General features: G+C 38.9%; 1 protein-coding gene across 1 annotated transcript in view; it reads right to left on the reverse strand.

Moving 5' to 3' along the window:
- Slc7a11 (solute carrier family 7 member 11) overlaps positions 1–21,040 on the reverse strand; it is a 71,247-nt gene extending 50,207 nt beyond the window's left edge. The window contains exons 1-5 of the mRNA XM_036190540.1: positions 20,435–21,040; positions 16,284–16,410; positions 12,878–12,993; positions 4,163–4,288; positions 398–497 (exon numbers count right to left, since the gene is read on the reverse strand). Coding sequence (XP_036046433.1) covers positions 398–497; positions 4,163–4,288; positions 12,878–12,993; positions 16,284–16,410; positions 20,435–20,711 — 746 coding nt within the window. The 5' untranslated portion in view covers positions 20,712–21,040. The remainder of the gene's footprint in view (positions 1–397; positions 498–4,162; positions 4,289–12,877; positions 12,994–16,283; positions 16,411–20,434) is intronic.
- Between the last annotated feature and the right edge of the window lie 470 nt (positions 21,041–21,510).

Consider the following 21,510-nt stretch of genomic DNA (forward strand, 5'->3'; position numbering starts at 1 on the left):
GCTTTATAGGTCTTCATTTCTGAGAATTCCATGTTACTTGAAACTTGACTATGTAATAGCTGTGCACATGACATAATGAAAATCTAGTTGGAGAAGAAGTGTGTGATGTGCTTCCTCACCCATCACTAGGGTCAAAGTTGGCACTCCTATGATAAAAGACAGATTAACAAGGGAGTGGCCAGGAGGCAATGTCACATACCTTTAATCCCAGCACTTGGAGGCAGGGCCAGGAGGATCTCTGTGAGTTCAAGGCCAATCTGGTCTACAGAGAGAAATCCAAGACAGGCACCAAAACTACACAGAGAAACCCTGTCTTAAACAAACAAACAAAAGACAGATTAAGAAGAGAAAAGGCAAATGAAGTAATTTAATAAAGTATCTGGAGATATCAACTTACCAACCAGCATATGCATACATCCCATAATAAAAAGCCAAGGGCAACCCCATTAGATTTGCATCTCTTCCTGAAAATGCATCTTCAAAGTGCTGTGTTTGCCCTGCAATTAGAATTTGAGGATTTTTAGAGCTTTGCAAAGAACTGGTTATTATTTATTCCAACTCTATACATAGTTGGGAGATGAGCTACTCTGTTCTGATTCTCTGTTCATAGCCAACTCCATGTACTAAAACTGCACCCAAGCTAGGACAGGACTCTCAAGTGCACACTTGTCACCTAGACCACTTTAAAGTTCTTTTGTGGATGACCAGCAGGATAAAAGTAGCACTTAAAATAGGTAACTCCAGTCCCCTTGCTTGAGTGTCTTCTGTTTTAACCACGACAGTAGACTAAAGCATCTTCCATAAATTGAAGTTTTAACAGTTTGGCAAAATTCTTAGAAGATAATGTATAACATGGTAGGGGATGAAAAGCAATCTCAGAGTCTGCCTTGAGTGAGGCGGCATCAAGAAACACCTGCAGTGCCTCTCACATCACTTAGCATCCTGTTGTTTATCCCTGCAGCACATTCAACACCTGCCTCCTAAAGCAGGGAAAGCTACAGACAAAATCCACCATCAAAACCTGCAAGGCTTGTTCATATAAAGGTTCCCTGGGGCACAGCCATGTCCACTCATATAAGAGTATCTATGGCCAATGTCACCCAGCAGCATAGTGTAATTGACTGTGATAGGCCATTCAACCCAAAGGGCTTTCTTTATGGAAAGAACATTGACACTGTCTTGGTCCACACCACCATTTTCTTCTAAAAATATGAATAAGAAATTATACCAAAAACCAAACCAAGTCTTACCAACTTTGGCATCAATGTGTAGACTGAACACTTTCGTCCATCACACTTTTTTCTCTATTCTTTGATTCTTTTGGGTAGTTTCAGAGGTTACAAAATCAGATTTATGTTAGTAAGCACAGATTCAAAATTAGACAAAAAAGCATCTGTGTCATCTACTACCGCCAAAGAAAAACAGCAAGTAAGAATACTCAAATAGGAAATGACTCTGTTTAAAATTGACTGTGAGCAAGTAACAAAAGAGGGCCATTAGGGCGGAAGATGAATGATGGACACTTCCTTGTAAGTCAAATATCAGCTATTGCCTATGTCATGAGACCCAATATTCATAGCAATAGGATGTGAAGATAGAGGCTAAAAGGACATGGTTGTGTTACACGAAAGCAAGCAACTTCTAAATATAGTTTTGTGAAAACTTAACAGGATGAATTAGAAATGCCCATTTTACTGAAACATGTCTATGCCTTAATAGAAGGAAAATCTATACACTGTGATTCAGAAAAGAAACCTCTGTTGGAAATTGAGAAGTTGCTCAGCACCTAAAAGTAGGTGCCTACTCTTATAGAGGACCTGAATTCAGTTCCCAGCACCCATAGCAGATAGCTTACAATGACCTGTTGCTCCTGCTTCAGGGCATGTGATGCACTCTTCTGACCTTGGCAGGCACCTGTGTTCATGTGCACATGACCATTTGTAGACACACAAACATGTGGGTGCACACACACACACACACACACACTTAAAATATTTTTTTTAAAGAAAGAAACATCTATTGGGTATTCTTTTATGATCACTAGTCTCCTTAGCCTAACAAGAGAATATCCTTCAGAGTGTAGCAATTAGTAATTGATAAGAGAAAAGCTCTAAACTGTAAAGACTGGGCCACAGTCCTTCATATGAGCTACTTTGAAAGTGTGGCAAAGAGGTACGTTGTTTCTGAACTTCATGAATATTTTTGGATGCATAACACAGGCCTTGGAAAGATGAAAGAAATATTCAAAGGGAAGTTCCAGGCTTCATAAGTGAATGCACAATATCCAGCTACAATCAAGATCTGATTAGAGTAGAAATAAACACACCACACTTATCAGTGAAGTCTTTTTCTTCCTGGGGTCTCAGAGAAATGTGAAAAAACTAAATGATTATGTCACAAATTTTAAAATCTCAATTTCATAAAATTTTGTAGTAATAAAGAAAATATGTCTGGTCTCCAAAGTACTAAAATACGCTTCAAATGCAGTAATATCCTCAGGGAATTTCTCTGTTGTATGAAAAGCAAGAATTAGGGTGGACCTACGTTCCAGATATCATAAGTAATAATTAAAATACCACTGTATTGTAACTGACAGGAAAGAATCGGGGGTTTCATAGTGGTCTCTGTTCTCAATGAATTTGCACTATAGTATCAACTGCTAACCATGCCCCACTTTGCACACACACTCAAGTGAGGGATCAGAACCAATGACAGACTACAACTACCTATCATATCTGGCATTACACCAAAAGGAAAAGCCAGAAAAGAGCCATGTCTAGAAGGGCTGGTAATTCAGATCCAGAATCTGAAAGGCTCTCTACAGAAGACCAGAAAGTCAGCCCAGGAGGCGAAAGCACTGAGAGTGTGGACAATTTTGCCTCCATTCATAGTGGAATGTGAGCAGGCCAACTCTGCGGAGGCCAAGGTGCCAAGATGTAGCAAGCCCACATCTTCTCACACACTGGCTCTACTGTTCCAATGATTCATTGCATTTATTCTGGGGCTGAAGTGTTGGGATTTGATGAAAGCATTTTACTGGCAGGACTCTAAGATCACCCACTAGGCTGATTAAATGGACAAGAGCAGATCCCTCTCTCAGCTGGAGTGGCCAAGTTGTCAGTGTTTGGTGCCTCTACCAATGGCAATGGTTGTCCTGAACTTTGTGGCTTCCTTGTGTGTTGTTATAATTCTCCTCCTTTAGGGTCATTCAGTTTCTAGAAATTCCTTTTCTTGGAACTGGCAATGTCAATGCAAACAATACTTAACATGCCCACATGCCACATCACCTCTTTCCAGTTGATTTGCTCTAATCATTTCCCGTTGTTTCCTAATGCAAATTCAGTAACCCCTTGGGCCCTCTTTCTCTTCCAACCATTTCCACAAAATCTAAGCAAACGCACACACTATTATTACTAGGCCAACCCTACCTCGGTGATAGCATCCCTCAAATTCTTATCTTATAAAATAGGAAGCTCCATGACCAGTAAATCCAGAAGCTGCCCCATTTCTTCAGAAATGCAAATTTTACAGGGAAAATAACACAACGATAAGAACTAAGCTTTTGCAACTCTTCTATCGTCACATGAAGATCCTGTTTTTAGGAGTATTATTCTTAAACCTCGCTGCTCTTCCGTGGGTGCTAATCTCAGAGAAAGGAAATGCAAAGGAGAAGATAAAGAACCATTAGTCATCTTCCATCATCTTCCAGAAAGACTTCATCTTTTACACTCGTTGCTATTACCAAAAAGATCTGCAGTACAAACAAACGATGTATTGATCAGTACTTAAAGCTATACAGCAAATTCAGCGTGTGTGTGTGTGTGTGTGTGTGTGTGTGTGTGTGTGTGTGTGTGTGTTTGGGGGGAAGTGTTTTTTTTTTCCCCTTTGGGTTTTGACTCCAAGTAATTTTAATTTATACCAAAAGAATTTTCAGACACCCTATTCTTGTTGCTTGGTCTACTCTTAATTCTCTTGCTGCCATTCAACTATAAATACTAACTTACCCTCAGTGTAGCCTTTCAAATCAATTAGATGACAGTACAGAGTTTAAGTTCCACAAGCAAAGACTAATTAAGGATTCTGCTAGACAAGCGAAAGTCAGTGTTAGAAGAGACCAGAAGCAGATACACAGTTTAAAACACATTTACTTTTCAGTCCATACCTTTAATTAGCTGTATAACTCCAGGGACTATAATTATCAGAATTGCTGTGAGCTTGCAAAAGGTTAGGAAAATCTGGATCCGGGCACTCCAGCTGACACTCATGCTATTTAGGACCATCACCACAGCTGCAAACAAATAGACAAAGTTACAAAAGGCAAAACCCCATGAGCACAATGATGTCTTAGGTCCTTGTCAGTCGAAATGTGATCTATAAACCTGCAGTGCTGGCATGAACTACCAGAACCTAAGAAGTGTGGAATCCCAGGCTCTGCCCCAGATCTAGTCTCTCCTGCATTAAGACTCATCTTTGATATACATTCAAGCCTGAAAAGCTTAAATACAACTCCTGTACAGTCAGAGAACCTGTTTTGCTCTTTGAATATTAGTAAGAATGAACATACATTGCTGTGCAATAATAATAAAGTAAAATATCTTTATCCTGAGGACATTCAAAAGGTCATGATAGTGTTGAATTTCATCCTGAAGTCATCCAGTGGGTCATGATAGTATTGAATTCAATCCTGAAGTCATCCAGTGGGTCATGATAGTGTTGAATTCAATCCTGAAGTCATCCAGTGGGTCATGATGGTGTTGAATTCAATCCTGAAGTCATCCAGTGGGTCACAATAGTGCTATATTTGATTAAGGAAAGGGTAAGAAGTACTGTGTCTGAGGTCTTGCTCTTCACCATCAGGACCAGCTCTACCAAGTACTGTTCTTGGACTTTCTCCCTGCTTTCCAAACAGATAATGAGGGGCGAGTTTTAACTACCCTGCAAATGTTGGCTTTCAATAAATATTTGGCTACTTGATAAAGAAAAAAAAAAGTCTTGGGACTTTTCAACTTAGGACATACATAGTCTGAAGCCAGGAGACTTTCTTCTTCTTAATGATACCATTGACAGTTTTCCAAGCAACCACCCCTATCCACATCAAGGACAGAAGAATGGTTATTCATTCAGGCATTAAAGATAATCAGCTCTATTCCTGGCCCGAATAGATAACTAAAATATTTTTGTTGTAGGAATAAATGAATCAATGAGTGAACTGGGTTATCAAAATGTTAATGAACAGTTTTTAATGGTGGTATTCTAGGCTTTTCCTATCTGATGGAATGTCTAGGGTTACTCTACACAGTGAATTTCAACTTTATGTTTTTGCAAAAAACATAGGCACAATGTAGCCAAAAGCAGTTAGCAGCTATTTTATTCTGGAAATGTATGGTTTTCATCAATAAACTTTGTTTTTGTAGGCCGGGCGGTGGTGGCACACACCTTTAATCCCAGCACTTGGGAGGCAGGTGGATCTCTGTGAGTTCGAGGCCAGCCTGGGCTACTAAGTGAGTTCCAGGAAAGGCACAAAGCTACACAGAGAAACCCTGTCTTGAAAAATCAAAAAAAAAAACAAAAAAAAAAAACTTTTTTTTTGTAAAGATGTATTCTCCCTTAACAAAGATTTTTAAAATGTATAAAATTATTTCTCAGGAAACTAAAAATATCCACTAGCAGAATTCTTACCATTCAAATGGAAGAGTGTAGAGTCAGGAGTTGTCGCCATGCACCCCTTGTATAATATAATCAGTATCTCAGTTCCCTAACTAGGAATTGCTGAAATATTACCAACATACAATAACCAATTGGAAAAAAATTAAAACAATCTATACTCAAACAGAGCCTAATTAATTGACATTCTTTTAATGGACAACCATCTAAAGTCAATATACAATCAATCATGTATCACATGAAAAGGTGTTTACAGCATGCTACTGACCCACAGAATCATGGATATATGCATAGGGCAATGATAAAGTCAGAGATAGAGGAAAAGAGGATGTCTGAAGAAATAGTTATAAAATCCTATCAACTCTCTATAGATGACAGAACATCAAAAATTTTCAAATTTGAAATTTAGTTTACAACAACATTTCAACAAATTTTTCGGAGGATAGAATTGTTGCGACACCAGTCAATGAGTGAACTATGTACATAAATGTGTGTACATGTTCCCTCCACACAACCAAAACTAAAGAGGTAATGGGAGGATGTGGCAGAAACAGGAACAAGCTTTCACTAGTAAACAGTTCACATGGTATATGCAGATTGTCACCACATTACACAAACTAAAATAACACAGTTTTATTTGCCAAATATACCTCAGTAAAGACAGACATTTTAATAAGTAAGTTAAGTCTTATTGAAAAGAAGACCAAGAGATGGGGGTCAGAAAAGTCCACTGAAAGTGTAATGGGGCAATAATGAAGTATCTCAAAGAAATAATGATGTGAATGGTCAGAAAGACCTGAGCTGGGGGACATCATTGTAGTAGGAATCTTAAAAGTTCTTATTAATGAAATCAAACCCGAGGCCAGTTATTGGGGTGATTGCTGGAAGATCAGAGACACAGAACAAGCCACAGCTATCTCACCTTGCTAGTTCCTCAGGTGATCCTTTTTCCTCAGGCTGGAAGCTTGTGAGTCCTCATCCCAATGGCTCTCAGCTGAACTGTGTTGCTCCAAAGCCTGAACACTTAACCAACCAAATGCTTAACTAACTACATGCTTTTTTCTCCTTAGTTCCTGGCCCTCATGCCTTATATACCTTTCTCTTTCTGCCCCCACTCCCTGGGGTTAAAGGTTATGTTTCTGGGATTAAAGGCTTGGGTCACCATGCTTAGCTGTTTCTAAAGTGGCCTTGAACTCAGAGATCCAGCTAGCTCTGCCTCCCAAGTGCTGGGATTAAAGGTGTGTACCTCCACCGCCCAACTTCTGTTATGGTTTACTCTTCCCATTTTCTAGCCACCATTTCTGGCTCTGTTCTAATGGCTGTCTGTTCTCTGCCCCCAGATATGTTTATTTCGGGGAACACACAATATTTCAGGAAACACAATACCTACCACACATCATAATTCATCTATCTTTGAAGCTGAATATACGAAGAAATAAATATACCCACTGTCAGTGCACAAAGGCATTATTTTTATCAGGAATGATAAAAAATGAAATAATTTATCTGTCTTCAAAGCATACAGAGATGTTACATATAGAAAATAATCAAATGCAACCCTGTTTCTCTCTAATTTATTGAATGAGTATCCATTTCTCTATGCAAATTCTTATGTGATTGATGTTTCATCACATGATAATGTTAATTTTTTTAATTAAAGGAGTCCAACTTTGACATGGAAGTGGAAAAAAAAAACTTGGCCTTGGTTGTGATGAGCAGGAAAGGAGCGCTGTGTCCTCCCTATCTCAGGGGGTCCACAGTAAAAAAGAGGCCCTAGAAGAAAGGAAAGAGGAGGAAGAGGGAACTAAAGAGGCTGACACACTGGGCAAGAAGAAATGTTCTCCTTTGAAGAACACCTGACCATGTGCATATTTGAGAAAAGAGGGCTTCTTGCCTTCTAAATGCTTGATGTCCAGTGAAACAGGAAGAACAATGAGGCTCTGGAATATTATTCTCTATTTTCTAGACTTTTCTCAGACAAATGGAAGACACAGATCAAACAAATAAACTTCAGGAGTTGACCCTTTCACCTTGCTTCCTTCCCCTTTAGGTGAGGGAAGAATTCTTAGTAAGACTGACTTTCCTCAAACTTTTATCACAAGTGAGCTTTATGTGAGCATCTAATATTGCACTCATTAGTAGCTACGCCATATTCCAGAGGGTGTAACACAATGACCCAGAGGTAGAGTCCAGTGAGTAACAAAGTCACCCTTGGGGCAGCCAGAAGAGGTTCTCAAGCTGCTAAAACAGCTGCTTCATCCTGTGTCTATGCAGAGGGATTTAAGGCTGCCATGTGCTACTTATCCCACAGTATTGAATAGGGATTTGGGATTCAGTAAACACAGGAGTGTTCTGAGTTTCTGACATAAACCATATCTGCTCTTTGAATGTGTACCATTTACGCATATTGTAATAATAAAAGAAGTCTGAGCCAGCACTCTGGCCTGAGTTCTACTCCCTTTGAGTAACAGTTAATTTCACACATGAGGAAATTTGGGGGAGGGCTTACTTCAAATTTTTACCAAAATGAAAATTCAGCAGTACATGGGCTTTATTTACTTATTTATGATGCAGTTTCCTAGAAACTACAATGTAGCAGGAAAAGCTATATCCATAAATCCTAGAGATAAGAAACCCATTTTTGAAAGAAGTTGTATTTAAAAGGAATGTTTAGGTAAATCTTAGGGACTGATGCTATGATTTAGGGACTAGCAAATATTTCTTTCTGCACACTCCATCATTTGCCTCTCTCTTTCATTTTGAAAAGAGAGGTAACAAGTTATTGGGTTGTCTCTTAAAGCCATATTCTTTCCAGCTTCCAGCTTTGGAGCGCTTGGTGCTAAACTGATAAAACATACAGATGCTATATATGAATGCTACATGATGAGATAAAGTGGGTGCCTCCACTGTTTCCGGCAGCAGCTGCTGGTTCCTTTATCTCTCAGCATCCCGTTCCAGGATACACTGATCTCAGAAACTACCTTTAGAAGGCAACAGGCCAACTCTGTATCTATGATCTCACTGCTGGGAATAAACACAGCCAGCACCACAAAAATGTAAACTATTATCTTAATCAGACATGGTGCAAAAATTTACATGGATAATATTTGCTAATCCTCACATTTCTGTGACATGGTTGCTGTTATCATGCTGTGTCATGTATTTCATACAAACAGGTGAAACTCCAGGTTCTGTTTAACTTGCTGGTGTTCATATATAGGCAGTACATGTTAAGATACGATTAGAAGGCAGGTAGGTGAACTCCTGAGTTCAAGTCTTTACCACCAGCTCACAGGTGACACAATGAGGAAATAGCTCAAAAGATATGTGTGAGCTCACTGGCATAACCAGTTTCTTTACAGCTTGTGACATCTCTTTTTCTTAGTTCTCTGGGAGGGTTCATGTTTGTCTTATGATCTCAGGACACTGGATCCCACATTTTTTGTATCATCCTCCTGAAGGATATGTATATCTTGCTGTGTATATCTACTGAAGAATCAGCTTCATTGGGTTGTAATTTAGCTAATGGAGAAAAGGAGTAAAAATACCTAGGTTTCAGAGTTAAAGAAATCCACAGACGCACACTATGATTGAATTGCCAATACAAGCTAGTCATATATTTTCAATGTAATCTGAGGGTGCCAGGAAAACAGAAATGATAGTATTTGTAGGGTTGACTGGTTTGATTTTTGTCTTTCTCTGTGTGTATGTGTTTTCATGTGTTTGCACGAGTGTGGGCAGGTATACACGTGCATATACACATTAAGAGGCCAGAGACAATGTTGACTGTCTTTCTCAGTTGCTCTCCACTTTCTTTTTGAGATAGGATCTCTCATTGAACTTAGCACTCACTGATTTAGCCCTGGAAGCTGTCTAGTCTAATTCTTCAGCCCTGGACTTACAGGCTGGGGATGAAACTCAGGTCTTCACACTTGCTTAGCAGATACTTTACCTACTGAGCCATCTACTCAGCCCCTAGCTATGCTCCACAATGATATATAAGTGCCATTTTCATTATTCCTCCCAATTACTTCCACAAAGTTGAAGCTGTACAACACGACTTTTATCTATGTAAAGTAAACCAGCAAAGGCCATGAGACTTGGAGAGATGTGTTAGGATAGGCTCAATTTTTTAAATGTTGAATATACATATCTGTTCCTTCAAACTATAAGAGAAGTGGAACTGGTGAGCTTCCATAGAAGGGTATTGATCATGTCAGAATTGGGCTTAGGGACATAAGCCAATGAACTTACAAGATTTTCTAGTTACACTTCAGTGTGCCTAACATTTCCGCTAAAATGGAAGGGATTTTTGGATAAACACAAGTGTCTCATCTTTATTATTTGCCAGAGTGGGGTACTTTGAAAATTGTGGGTAAATTAGCATTGAGATCAATCCCTTCCCTGCCCTGGTAGTATTTTTCAAATGGTTGGCTAATATTTCACAAAAGTTGAAACTCTTTTGAAGTTTGACCTTTTTCTCTACTTAACTAGAGATTTAAATTCCTCATTTCCCTCTAGGAACTCGGGAAGTAATTCATGCAATTAAACTCCATTTTCTACATCTCCACAACCTCCCCCTGTCACAGGCAGAACATCACCTATATTCACTTTGAAAAATAAAGTATTTGAGACATTTGCCCCCAGGTAAATTACTCTTTATCTCTGTCTCCACCCCCTGTTGCTCCATTAAAGCTAAATTCCTCTTAAAGGCAGTTTGACTTTTCCAATTAAGCCATTGACTTAAATGACTTCCCACTGACTCAAGAGAATTTTTCTTTCAGTACTTCTGAGTTCAGGAACTTGTTCCCTGATCAGCCTCTGTAGTTCATGTCTGAATTTACAAACTAATACTCTAGCTAATGGCAACCGTAAACTGAAACATAGAGGTGCCATCAATCCTTCAGACTCTTTTCTAACCATTCCTCCACCAAACTCTACCACAACTATATGAGCCCAAACACAACTTACCGATCTTTTCTTTCTATTGCTTTAAAAATTTGTGGAGCAGGGGTTGAAATTTTTAAATATGAATGTCTCCTCTAAAAGACTTAGCAAAATTGAGATTAATGACAGAGTCATTCAGACTTATAAAAATAAAAATACAAACTTATCATCATTGTTTATCTAATTTCATGGTCAAAGCAGATAAAAGTTGTGGATTTGTAAATATTTGCACATCAGGATTTGCTTTAAGATCTCTGATTATGCTTTTTAATTAATAACATGTAGTCTAAAGAGTTCTTTAATTTTTAAAGAACTTCTTTCTCTTCTCAGTCTTCATTAAACAATGTGATGAGATTTGGTCTCATTCAGGGAAGACAATATGGTAGATTTAAAATGGCTGTTAGTCTAACCCTTTAGTGCAGTATCAGAATCATCAAGAACTTTCCATGTGCAAGGAACACTTCAAGATCTTAAACCTCTGATATAATTTTACATTTCTATAGTCATTCAAGATACATTGTTATTTCACAGGCATTTTATCAATCAACAAAACAGAAGCATAAATAAGTTTAATAGACCAAGATCACATAACCAAGAAACCAGGACACTTTGTTCCAACTCCAGGTGGTTAGTCTATAGTAATTATAACCATTGTGTAAGATGATTCACTCCACAAAAGCTCATGGCGCCAGATCTAACATCTTGTCTAGCAGACTGTTTCACTCCACTAATCTCCCTGCTTCCTGAGAACTGAAGCTTCCTAAAACTTACGGTTAACAGGTCACAAACTACAAGTATTTCTGCTAGATTTTAAATAAACAAACAAACAAAAAATCCTTAGACTTCTCATAAAGTCAATCAGTAACAGATAGCTACTGAGCACAAACAAGCAACCTAAGTGCTGTTGAGGGGCTGGGGATGTAGCCTTGTGGAGGCCCCTGGTCCCAATGGAATCCCAGTGACATTTCTCCACAGAAGTATAAATGTTCATCACTTGCCCTGCATTCTTAATAAGTTGCAGGCATCATCACAAATACTCTACATACTGCTGGATCCTCACAGCCCCCACAACACTGGCATAATTATCTGATGAACATACTGAGGTGTAGAGAAGTGAGGTCAATTGTTCTTAGGTTTCCTATCTATGGTGTCTATAAAGAGAAGAATGTCATCGACAGCTACATCTTAATTCCCAGAACTCCAAAATGTCTACTTTTCAGCCATTTTCTTTGTTTTTCCAGAGATGTCACAGAACAACTGTGTGTTTAGAAGTAAGCTGTTTAGTTGAGAAATCCATGTACGTCATACCAGAGATGTTTTTACATAGAATCCCTCACATTTGTTATAGACTAACCCTCAGGGCATCTGCTGTCAAGAGTGTATTTAGCATTGTATCATTGTATTAAGCCTCTGCAGAGCAAACCTCTAAGCAGTCTTCCTTGGGTTGCAATTCGGTTATTCCTATATACCATTCTCTGGGGTTGTTAAACTTAGTCAACTATGATCATAAGGGTTCAGAAAACAATGATTCAATCTGCAATTATTATCCTTTTCCATGACATTCTAGAATGTTTTAGGAAATGACCATCAGATTTGGCTCTGCATTGCTTATGGAATTTGGTACATATTCCTCTTTTCATTTCATCATTTCTTCCATTTCTATGCTCATTAACAAAAAAAAAATGGACAGCTTCCTGATTTGTAACCCATAAACAAATCTTCCAGCTGAGAAAGGCTATAGACTATCAAATCTTGAGAGAAAATTCTTATCATGGCCAAAAATAGGCAGAGAAAATTATAACACTGAAGGTGACAGCCATATATATCACTATAAACAATACCAACACAACACACACACCCAGCATATAAACATAACCCCAGAACCATTCACTAGTAATAATTTCACATATCACTAGCACAGGGTAATTTCCAGTTCAAAAACAATTCCTCAGAATAGTTCTTCATCTGTAAGAGTGCCTTCTGATACACTAACCATTTAATATTTTACCAAGAAAGGAGTTTTTATTTGTCTACTTTAAAAGATCAGCCCCCACATCTGGTGGTCCAGTACACAGCTGGCATGCATTGTAACAGCAGAGGCCACTTCAAATCTTGTGTTCCTGCCTCTGGTTTCCAGCACAGATTTGAAACTGGAAGCACAGAGGACACAACTTGGGGGATACCATGCAAAAGTTCTAAAGAAAATTTGCCCCCAATCACTTTGTTACATTGTGTTTTTATTTTCTGTGATAGCTATAATACTCACTGATGCCCACAGCTGTTACCAGCTTGATTGCAAGTTCAGGAATTTCACATTGAACAAAAAACGGTTCCAAAATGTAGCGTCCAAATGCCAGGGATATCACAGCAGTAGCTCCAGGCCTAAGAAGTAATATATTGAGGTTAATTACAGAAAACAGTAAGTAATAGTTTCACTAAAACTTTTTTATCTTCAGATCTTACTATCTAACATGTGGAATCTATCTAACACAGAAATTTATTATGCTTTGAACTTTGTATTTCATTAAGTTGCCATACACTCCAAATGAAATATTGTCTATACCAATAAAGGCTAATTTTAAAAAATCTTTGTGAAAATTCATAGTTATAAATATTCATTGCCAAAATGTGTCTAAATATTTAATTTTGACTCTTAGTTTTCTAGTAAAAAGAAATCTCGAAGCCAAGTGAATATTCTTAATTTCTGAAGAATATTTATATAGAGAGAACCACAGAATAAGACAAAATCCCAGCATGAGAAGACAGAAACCCAGACAATAAGTCATCTCACTTTAGATCTTCAAAGGGAAAAAACAAATATTCCATTTCATCTTCACTATGACTGCATACTGTTACCACACACAAGGAAATCCACAGAATTGCTAAACATCTCAAGTAAGAGTCCCTTGCAGCTCCTCTTCCTTCTTGCGGTTACCTAACACCCAGGCCTGATCCATGGATTACAAGAATCCAACCACCATCACCTGTCTCCAACCTTGGTCTCCTATCTCCAGTCAGCACCACAAACATCATAACTTTCTTCTCTCCCTTTCTCTTTTCTCCAAAGGGGGTGTTCTTGTTTCTCTATATCCCTTATAAAAGTCTCTGATTTGTAAGATGAAATCTGGTTGTGACATTTCCTGGAAACATGCTTTGGCCATGGTCAGGTCTTGCACTTGCACTCAGGTGGCTTCCCTAACTCTTCTCTTGTCATCCTCCCGGTTCTAGAGCTGAATCACCTCTGCCCAAAGGCTTTTCAGACAGCCACCTTTGCTTCTGCCCCAGCAGCATGTGTAGGGCAACTCGATTGCTCTATGTGTGGAATCAACATTAAACAGCTACTTCTTGTACTTTGTATTTCCACTCGGTCTTGGACCAAAGAAGTGTCCTCAACCCTCTCCCTGGGTCAGATCTGTCTAAGTGTCCTCTTACCACCTCTGAGCACCAAGCCTGTCCCTTCCACACTGCTTATCACAGTAGGGTTTTTATTCTATTTAATGGAATTCCCAGATTGAAACTCTTTCCCTCCACTTAACTTTGAATTCTATGGGAACAAGACTGTATCTATTGCTAATCAGAATTTCATCCCAGTGCAGTGGCTAGCACAGCATCTGTGACACAGTAGAGACTCGCCAGTTATTGAACACATTGTGAGTGAGTAAATTTAATTTCAAAGTCCCCATAATGTCATGTTGGGTGACTGTGCTTGAATTCATTTTGCTGGTTAGTTCAAAGGTAATACAGCCTTAATTTGATAGTGTAACTTTAATGTTAGAGATCACAATTATTATTACTATTTAGATATCATGTATATTACTAATAGAAGAGAAGCACTTATGTACTTAGGGAACCATGTCCTTCTTCATGTCATTTGTTATTTGGTCTGTTTGAAAGACTACCCTAGTATGTGAGGTGTGAGTTCAGTGTGACAAAAGGGAATACAAATGTATTTAAAAGCTTCTAGAATTTATTTAGGTAATTTAGCTATACACACACACACACACACACACACACACCATGAATCAGTTCTTTCAAAATTAAGGCAACATCTGATTATCAGCAGTTTAGGAGCAGGAAATGTGGCTCATTCCAATTCAGATCTCTTTACCTTGCAATTTACCATTTGCAGCAATTTTTGGGAAGAATACATTAATGAACATGCACTGTATCTGTCCATTACAAATGGAATGATCACACCAATAGCAACATTGAGCAATCAGAAAAAGTTCCACAACAAATGCATGGATACAGATGGAGTGAAGTCGAAGGACATCAGGCTGGGAAGCTCAACAGCCTGACAGGCCAGCATCCTAGGTGTTCTTATTTCAATGCTGAGTTTGTTACATTCAAAATAACATGATCTTGGACTTTCTGACACTTGTTAAGAAATAATTCATATCCAGGATATGCAGGGTGCTGATGTAAATAGTATGAGAGTTATAAAAGGTATAAGACCTGATCTCACATACTTGCATTGGGGAAAATACAACATAGTAGCTGAAGTATTAAATAAAATACAAGGTAATGAGTTCAAGGTCAAATGGGATTTAGAGGTTAATTTTGTTTTCAGAAGAATTAAGAGATAAAAGAAATGCCACAAACTAGGAATAAACTAGAAATTAACTGTTTTTAAAAAAAAGAAAGAAAAGAAAAAGGTGTAAATGTAAACTTTGAAGAGTACATACAACTAAGATGACAGATAGGATAGAGAAGTAACTTCCAGATAGGGGGAATCTTAGGGGAACAATAAAAACATTCTTTTATCATCATTTAATTCTACCAATGTCTAAGCAACGAAGAACTGTCATGACCAATATGAAGCATGCACCACGCTGAAGTTCGTTATTCACAATCATTCCTGCCAGTGATCACTTGAGAGCTCCGCCTTCATCACTTGTGTTCCTGGAAGAATGAAAACTCCCCTGAGATTTCAGCACTGTGTATCCTGTGTTTACAGGGAGAGCAAGCTTCCCTGATGATCCCTATGGAGCTCTGTTATCAGAAAGTGCAAGTCACATCCTGTGAAGCAGGTAGCACAAAACATCCGTGACACAGGCTACACGTGTGACATCACAGACTCCCCACAAAGTCGAAGGAAATTTGCTGTTCACAGTGACTTGGCGCTATTCAGTGCCAAGACAATCAGGAAGGGGGCGGGGCGAGTCTTATAGCAATACAATCAAAAGATTTTCGCAACTGAGGATCACCGCTTTGTTTAATGTGAGGAAATGAATCACTCGTGGTATGTAAACTTGATTTTTTTTTTTTTTTTAACTTTCTGTAAAGCATAAGACTTGATAATATCCTAACTTCTTTGGCACAGACATTTCTTAGTCACAAAAGTAAAGTTAAATTGCCTGATGACATATCAATCAACAATCAGAAAAATCTCTAATTCTTGTTACATGAAATTGTGTCTGGTCAGTCAAAGGTGCAGTTTATCAAGGTAGATTTTGAAGTTTCACCTCCTCTCTAATAAATACCTTTCCTAGGAAAAACATATATGAATTAAATGTGGAGCTTAAAGAAAACTTTTTCATGCCTTAGGGTTATCATGCGTCCTATAAAGTCACATGACACACATTTGTAGTTGGTTCAAAATAGTCAAGACGATCCTGAAAAGTGATGCAATGAATAGGCTTCTTCTCCCTTAATTGTTTCCACATCCTTACCGTATTATGAGCAGTTCCACCCAGACTCGGACAAAAGCTAGTAAAGGACCAAAGACCTCCAGAATGTATGTGTAATGACCACCAGATTTCTTTATGCTCGTACCCAATTCGGCATAGGACAAGGCTCCTGTGAATGGTTATAATAAAAAGGCACACATTTGACACATAATCAAGCAGTCTTGTGATGAAATCCATACAGCAGTATTTGGGTTACATGCCATGTGGCTACTTCTTTTGGCCAGAATGACCTTCCTCATGAGAACAGTCATTATCTCATAACTGAGACCCACAAAATCTCTCTTTTAACTTCCTCACACTTGAGACCTGCCTTATGCTAAGAGAAAAAAAAAAAAAAAAAAAAAAAAAAACAGAAAGAAAAAAGAAAAGCCAAGGAATGGAAAGATGGCTCAGTAGTTAAGAGCACTGGCTGCTCTTCCAGAGGAACCAAACTCGACCCTCAGCATTCACATGGTGACTCATACCCTTCTGTGTCTCTAGTTCCAGGTGATCCAATGCCCTCCTCTGGCCTCCTCCAGCACCAAGCACATATGTTGTGCATGCATACAGGTAAAATACCCATAGATAGAAAAACCAAATAAAAGGAAATGAAAATGTAAGGAAAGGAATTTCGTTCAAAATGGTAACTACAAACATGGTTGAGAATGTGTGGTCAGAAACCAGAGGGCAGAAGGAAAAGACAAGGCAGATGTGAGTGACACTGACCTATTCTTTGAATAAAACACCACTTCGTGCTCAGACAAGTTATGTACTCACTATGGTATTTCAATAAATTTTAATAAATCATGTTTCTGTGGCATATCAAAACATGGGTCATCTGTCCTTTGGGAAAGAATGGGACTGCATGCCTTGTGAGACTTCAGTTAATTGATAGAATATGTCTCGCCAGCAAAATGAATCTTGGTTTGGCTGTTCTCTTCTCAGAAATAGTTATTATGAATGTTTTCAAAATGTACACCCAGGAAGTTGAAAGAACAGCTGTTTTACAATGAGACTCCATATGTACAGTCATGTATGTAATGTAAAATCAATTATAAACTAAGTTGTGCTTAGAAATAATACTCAGATGGGATTGAGGAAGCTACTTAAACTCCTCAAATCCTAATTTTCATCCCCTATGAAGTGAAAAAAAAAAATGGATTTTCATCTCAACAAAGACTTGTGCATATAAAGGTGGTAAAGTGTTCCACAGGAAGGACTGATTCTGACACAGCAAATGCCATGTGATATCACTATATTTACCAACCAGCTCATACTTAATTATGAAGGAAATAAAACATAAATCTTAATTTTATCAAAAAGAAAGAAAAATACTCTGAATCCATTGCTTAGTGCTCAAAGGCAACATGGTTTCTGCCCAAGCACCTAAAGAGGATCCACATGTGGAAAGTAATCACTGATCAGCAGTGAACACCCAAAATAAATATAATTTGGAAATTTAGTGAAGTCTGAGTGTCACTCACCTGATCCCTGAATTGAGCATTATCCCAGAGTCACTTAGGGAATTTCCTTAAAGTAAAGAGTGAACAGATAAGGAAAGACTCGAAGACCACACCTCAACGCATTCTCAGAGTCCAGACTCCATCCCGAAGAACAACCCAAGCAGCTCTACTGCCTTTTAATGCCAACAGAAGCTAAAGTGATGAGCTTGCAGGTAGCTATTTAAGAACTTCTGGAACATTTCATTAACTTAGAATTAAACGTAACTAGCTCTACTAAACTTCTTTGGAAAAAGTAGTCACCATGTTGGTAGGTTGTCCAGAAAAGCAACCAATATAACCTAGTTATTGGAAAGAGTCTTCAGCACTTTGGAATTTACTGTGAGGAAATCAATACCCAGACCTCTGTACACTTTGCCCCAGATTTAAATCAAGTTCTGGGAGAATAGAATTTTCATCGAAAGGTCTCAAGCTCCATAACTATGTGCCCAGATGAAAAGAAGTTCAAAGCAGGCTATAAAAGTCCATGTGTTGACCTCAGTGCTCAAAAAGTTGTAAACCAAATACAGATGCTGCTCCCCTTACAGAGGGTGACTGTGTCCCCCAAAACATTCAAAACACTAGTCAGTTGCAACTTCATTGGCCACACACAGCCTAGGCACCATCCTACACATTTGCCTTGAGCTAGACAAAATCATCCTATGAAAAATTCATTTTATAAGTGTTAAAATATCTCAAGTAATTTATTGGAAAAACAAAGTCTTATCACCTACCACTGGAAGGTAAAAAAAAAAAAAATCATATACTGAACCACCTTAAGTTAGGGACTCTCTTGGTCCCCTTTCTAGATTTGTATTCTCTGAATTCTAGAGCTTTAAGTAAAAGAAGAATTTTCTCCTTCTACCTTGATTGCTTCCTATTTGTGAAGACTTTATGTCAAAAAAGTAATTTAAGTGGAAATGATATGAGAGCACATCTCTGAAGTCAGAGCTCAAACGTCCACTCCAGCTCACATTACACTCCCTCAGCTGCTCTCCATAGTTTCCTGAGTTTCCATCAAGGATGACAGACTTATATACAAGCATATTTTCACCATACAAGTCAATGTGTCTTTAACTAGCTCAACATTCAAGGTAATTTATTTTACAGCATCTGAATGACCATTGATTATGTGTGAAAATCAAATCACACAGTGTGAGCTGCCTGTGTAGAAGTATGCAAAGTCCGAGAAACTGGTTGTAGTTTTTCTGATTAGATATTGATTTATTCTAAATATATCAAGTGCTGTAAGAGAATTAAAGCCTGGGGGTACACTGTCACTTAAGATCAGCACTTGAGTTTCTCCTTGCTTTTGCCAGAACCACTTTCATATTAATAATGGTAAGGATTCTGCTGGAGTTTTTGATAACTGTATTACTCCCAGGAATGAAGAGAACTGGAAAGGGACAGCACACAGCTGTCACCAAACATTTCATAAAGCATAATCTATTCACATAAATTATGCCACCAAGTTTTCCAGATTCTTAAAGTAATTCCTCTACAGTAAGTCTGCTTTCAAAATTATTTGAAATGCCTCCATCCTAGGAACAGATATTTGAGTTCTCTAAGTAGGTAACTCTCCCCAAACAGTGATTTAAAATATCACAAGACCTAAGCAGAAGGAATGAATGGAGCAAGAGTTAGCACTTGGTGCCAGAGTAACAAAGTAACTTTGAAGTGTGGGCTACTTTGAGTCCAAAGTATAAATCAAATAAAAAAATTAAAATGACCATTCACCATTTTGTCACCTTCACTATGAACTTGGGGAGTTTTATGTTGATTTGCCCTCCTGATCAAGGATCAACTATTTCCTCTACAGTATTAACCTTCAAACCAAAGAAACAAATTTTGAAGAGAAAAATAATAACTGTAGTAATACCAGTTCCGGTCAGATGAACTTCAGTAAAGAAATTATTTCAGTGGAGAAATTATCTGTTTCCCTAGAGACCAAGTAAATCACACATGAAGGAAACAGATCCAAGGAGGGAAGACTAACACCCAAGTGAAGCCTGGAAACTCAGACTGAGAAATTTTCTTAAAGGTATGAATTAAAAAATATAAGGGGAGAAAGTTCAAGCCATTGCTGTTGTGCCACTTTCGGAGACTGAGTCACATCAGACACTTGCCTTTCCAAGGACTTTTGCATAATATGAGGAACAGACAAGCCTATGAATTAAAAATATTAAAAAAGGTAAAGAGTGCCACCCATTTTTTAAGCTAATGAAACGTCTGTGACACTCTTCTGAACATCTAGTTCTGCATGTAAATAGGCCACGCAGGCTGCACCTTGCAGGTGTTCCAGCCAGCCAGCCAGCTGCCACAACGCTCTAAGCATGCCTCACAAAGCCCAAACCCTTGGCAGAGAGGGCTTTGTGGGTCATCAAAGTTAGTTTTTGCTCTTATCACACCAGAGAGAAGTCACAAGAGTCCATCTCGGGGAAGGAAAGGAGGGTATAGCCTGAAGAAAAGAATCTGAGAGGATTCCGTCTAAACCAACTGCGGACAGTGTGTTTGGATAGTGCACATACCTGAACAACAACAACAAAAATTCAAAACATTTCCTGAAGCATTTGCCATTCATTTACTCCCCAGAAATAACCCTTTGCTTTCCCAGAGAGCCACACAGCCACACCCCCAGAGAAGAAGTGCACTCACCAAAAAGGGACAGTACTCCACAGGCCGACCAGAAAACCAGGGACATGCCCACGCTGCCCGTGCTCTGGAGTATGCCCTTGGGGGAGATGAAGATGCCCGATCCGATGACGGTGCCGATGATGATGGAGACCCCCCTCAGCAAAGTGATCTTCTTTTTCAGAACCACCTTCTCCTGCCCTGGTGGCTCTTGGCCCCCCATGGGGGGCAGCTTCCCGCTCACATTGCCCTGCAGGTAACCTCCTTTGGAGATGGTGGCCACAACTGGCTTTCTGACCATGGTAGTGTCACACCAGGGGAGGGCAGTGAAAGAGAGGGAAAACAGAACAAAACAAAAACTTTCCACTTTGGTTTCTCTAGAGGTGACTGATCACTGTTGAGTCTCTGCTACCCCTTTGCTTTCACTGGCTGGCTCGGCACTCTAATGTCCACAGGTGAACCCCCAGAGGTGTGTTTTAGCCTTCCCAGCTATCTAATTATGCCTCTTATTCCTCGGAGCACCTGTGTGGCACGGCACCGGCTCCAGGGGCAGTCAGTCTGTTGCAGGCGCGGCTGCTGCCCTATCATTACACACCAGCTCAGCTTCCTCGTGGACTCCTATTTATGCTAGCGCCTGTCACACCAACTTACTGGGCTACAATGATGATGCAAATTCTCCAGGTTTGCATCAGCCACATGAGAAAGCTCCAGCTTGAGAAAGCGCCAACATTACTCAGCTTTTTTTTTTTTTTTTTTTTTTTTTTTAAACAGTAGCAGTGTGTTGCTCAATTGACCCAAAGCATTTCCCTGAACAAAGCATACTCTTAAAGAGGGGCTTAGCCAATCCAAAAGAAGTAAACTGGGAACAGACTTGTCGTGGTGACTTTAAGCAACTCAGCTCTCAGGGAGAAAAGAAAATGGAAAATGAAACAGGAAACGATTACTTCGTTTTAAGGAGTTGCTTCTTAACTTTAACGGGTGCATAAAAATGTTGCGTGCCCAACTGTTTTGACAATAGAAAGGTGCCTCAGGACTGCATTGTTTGCAATAGCAAAGTTTAGACTTTATAATTTGTACTCTACTTACTTCCCGGGTGTGTT

This window comes from Onychomys torridus, chromosome 6, assembly GCF_903995425.1.
Source record: "Onychomys torridus chromosome 6, mOncTor1.1, whole genome shotgun sequence".
NCBI classification, from domain to species: Eukaryota; Metazoa; Chordata; class Mammalia; order Rodentia; family Cricetidae; genus Onychomys; species Onychomys torridus.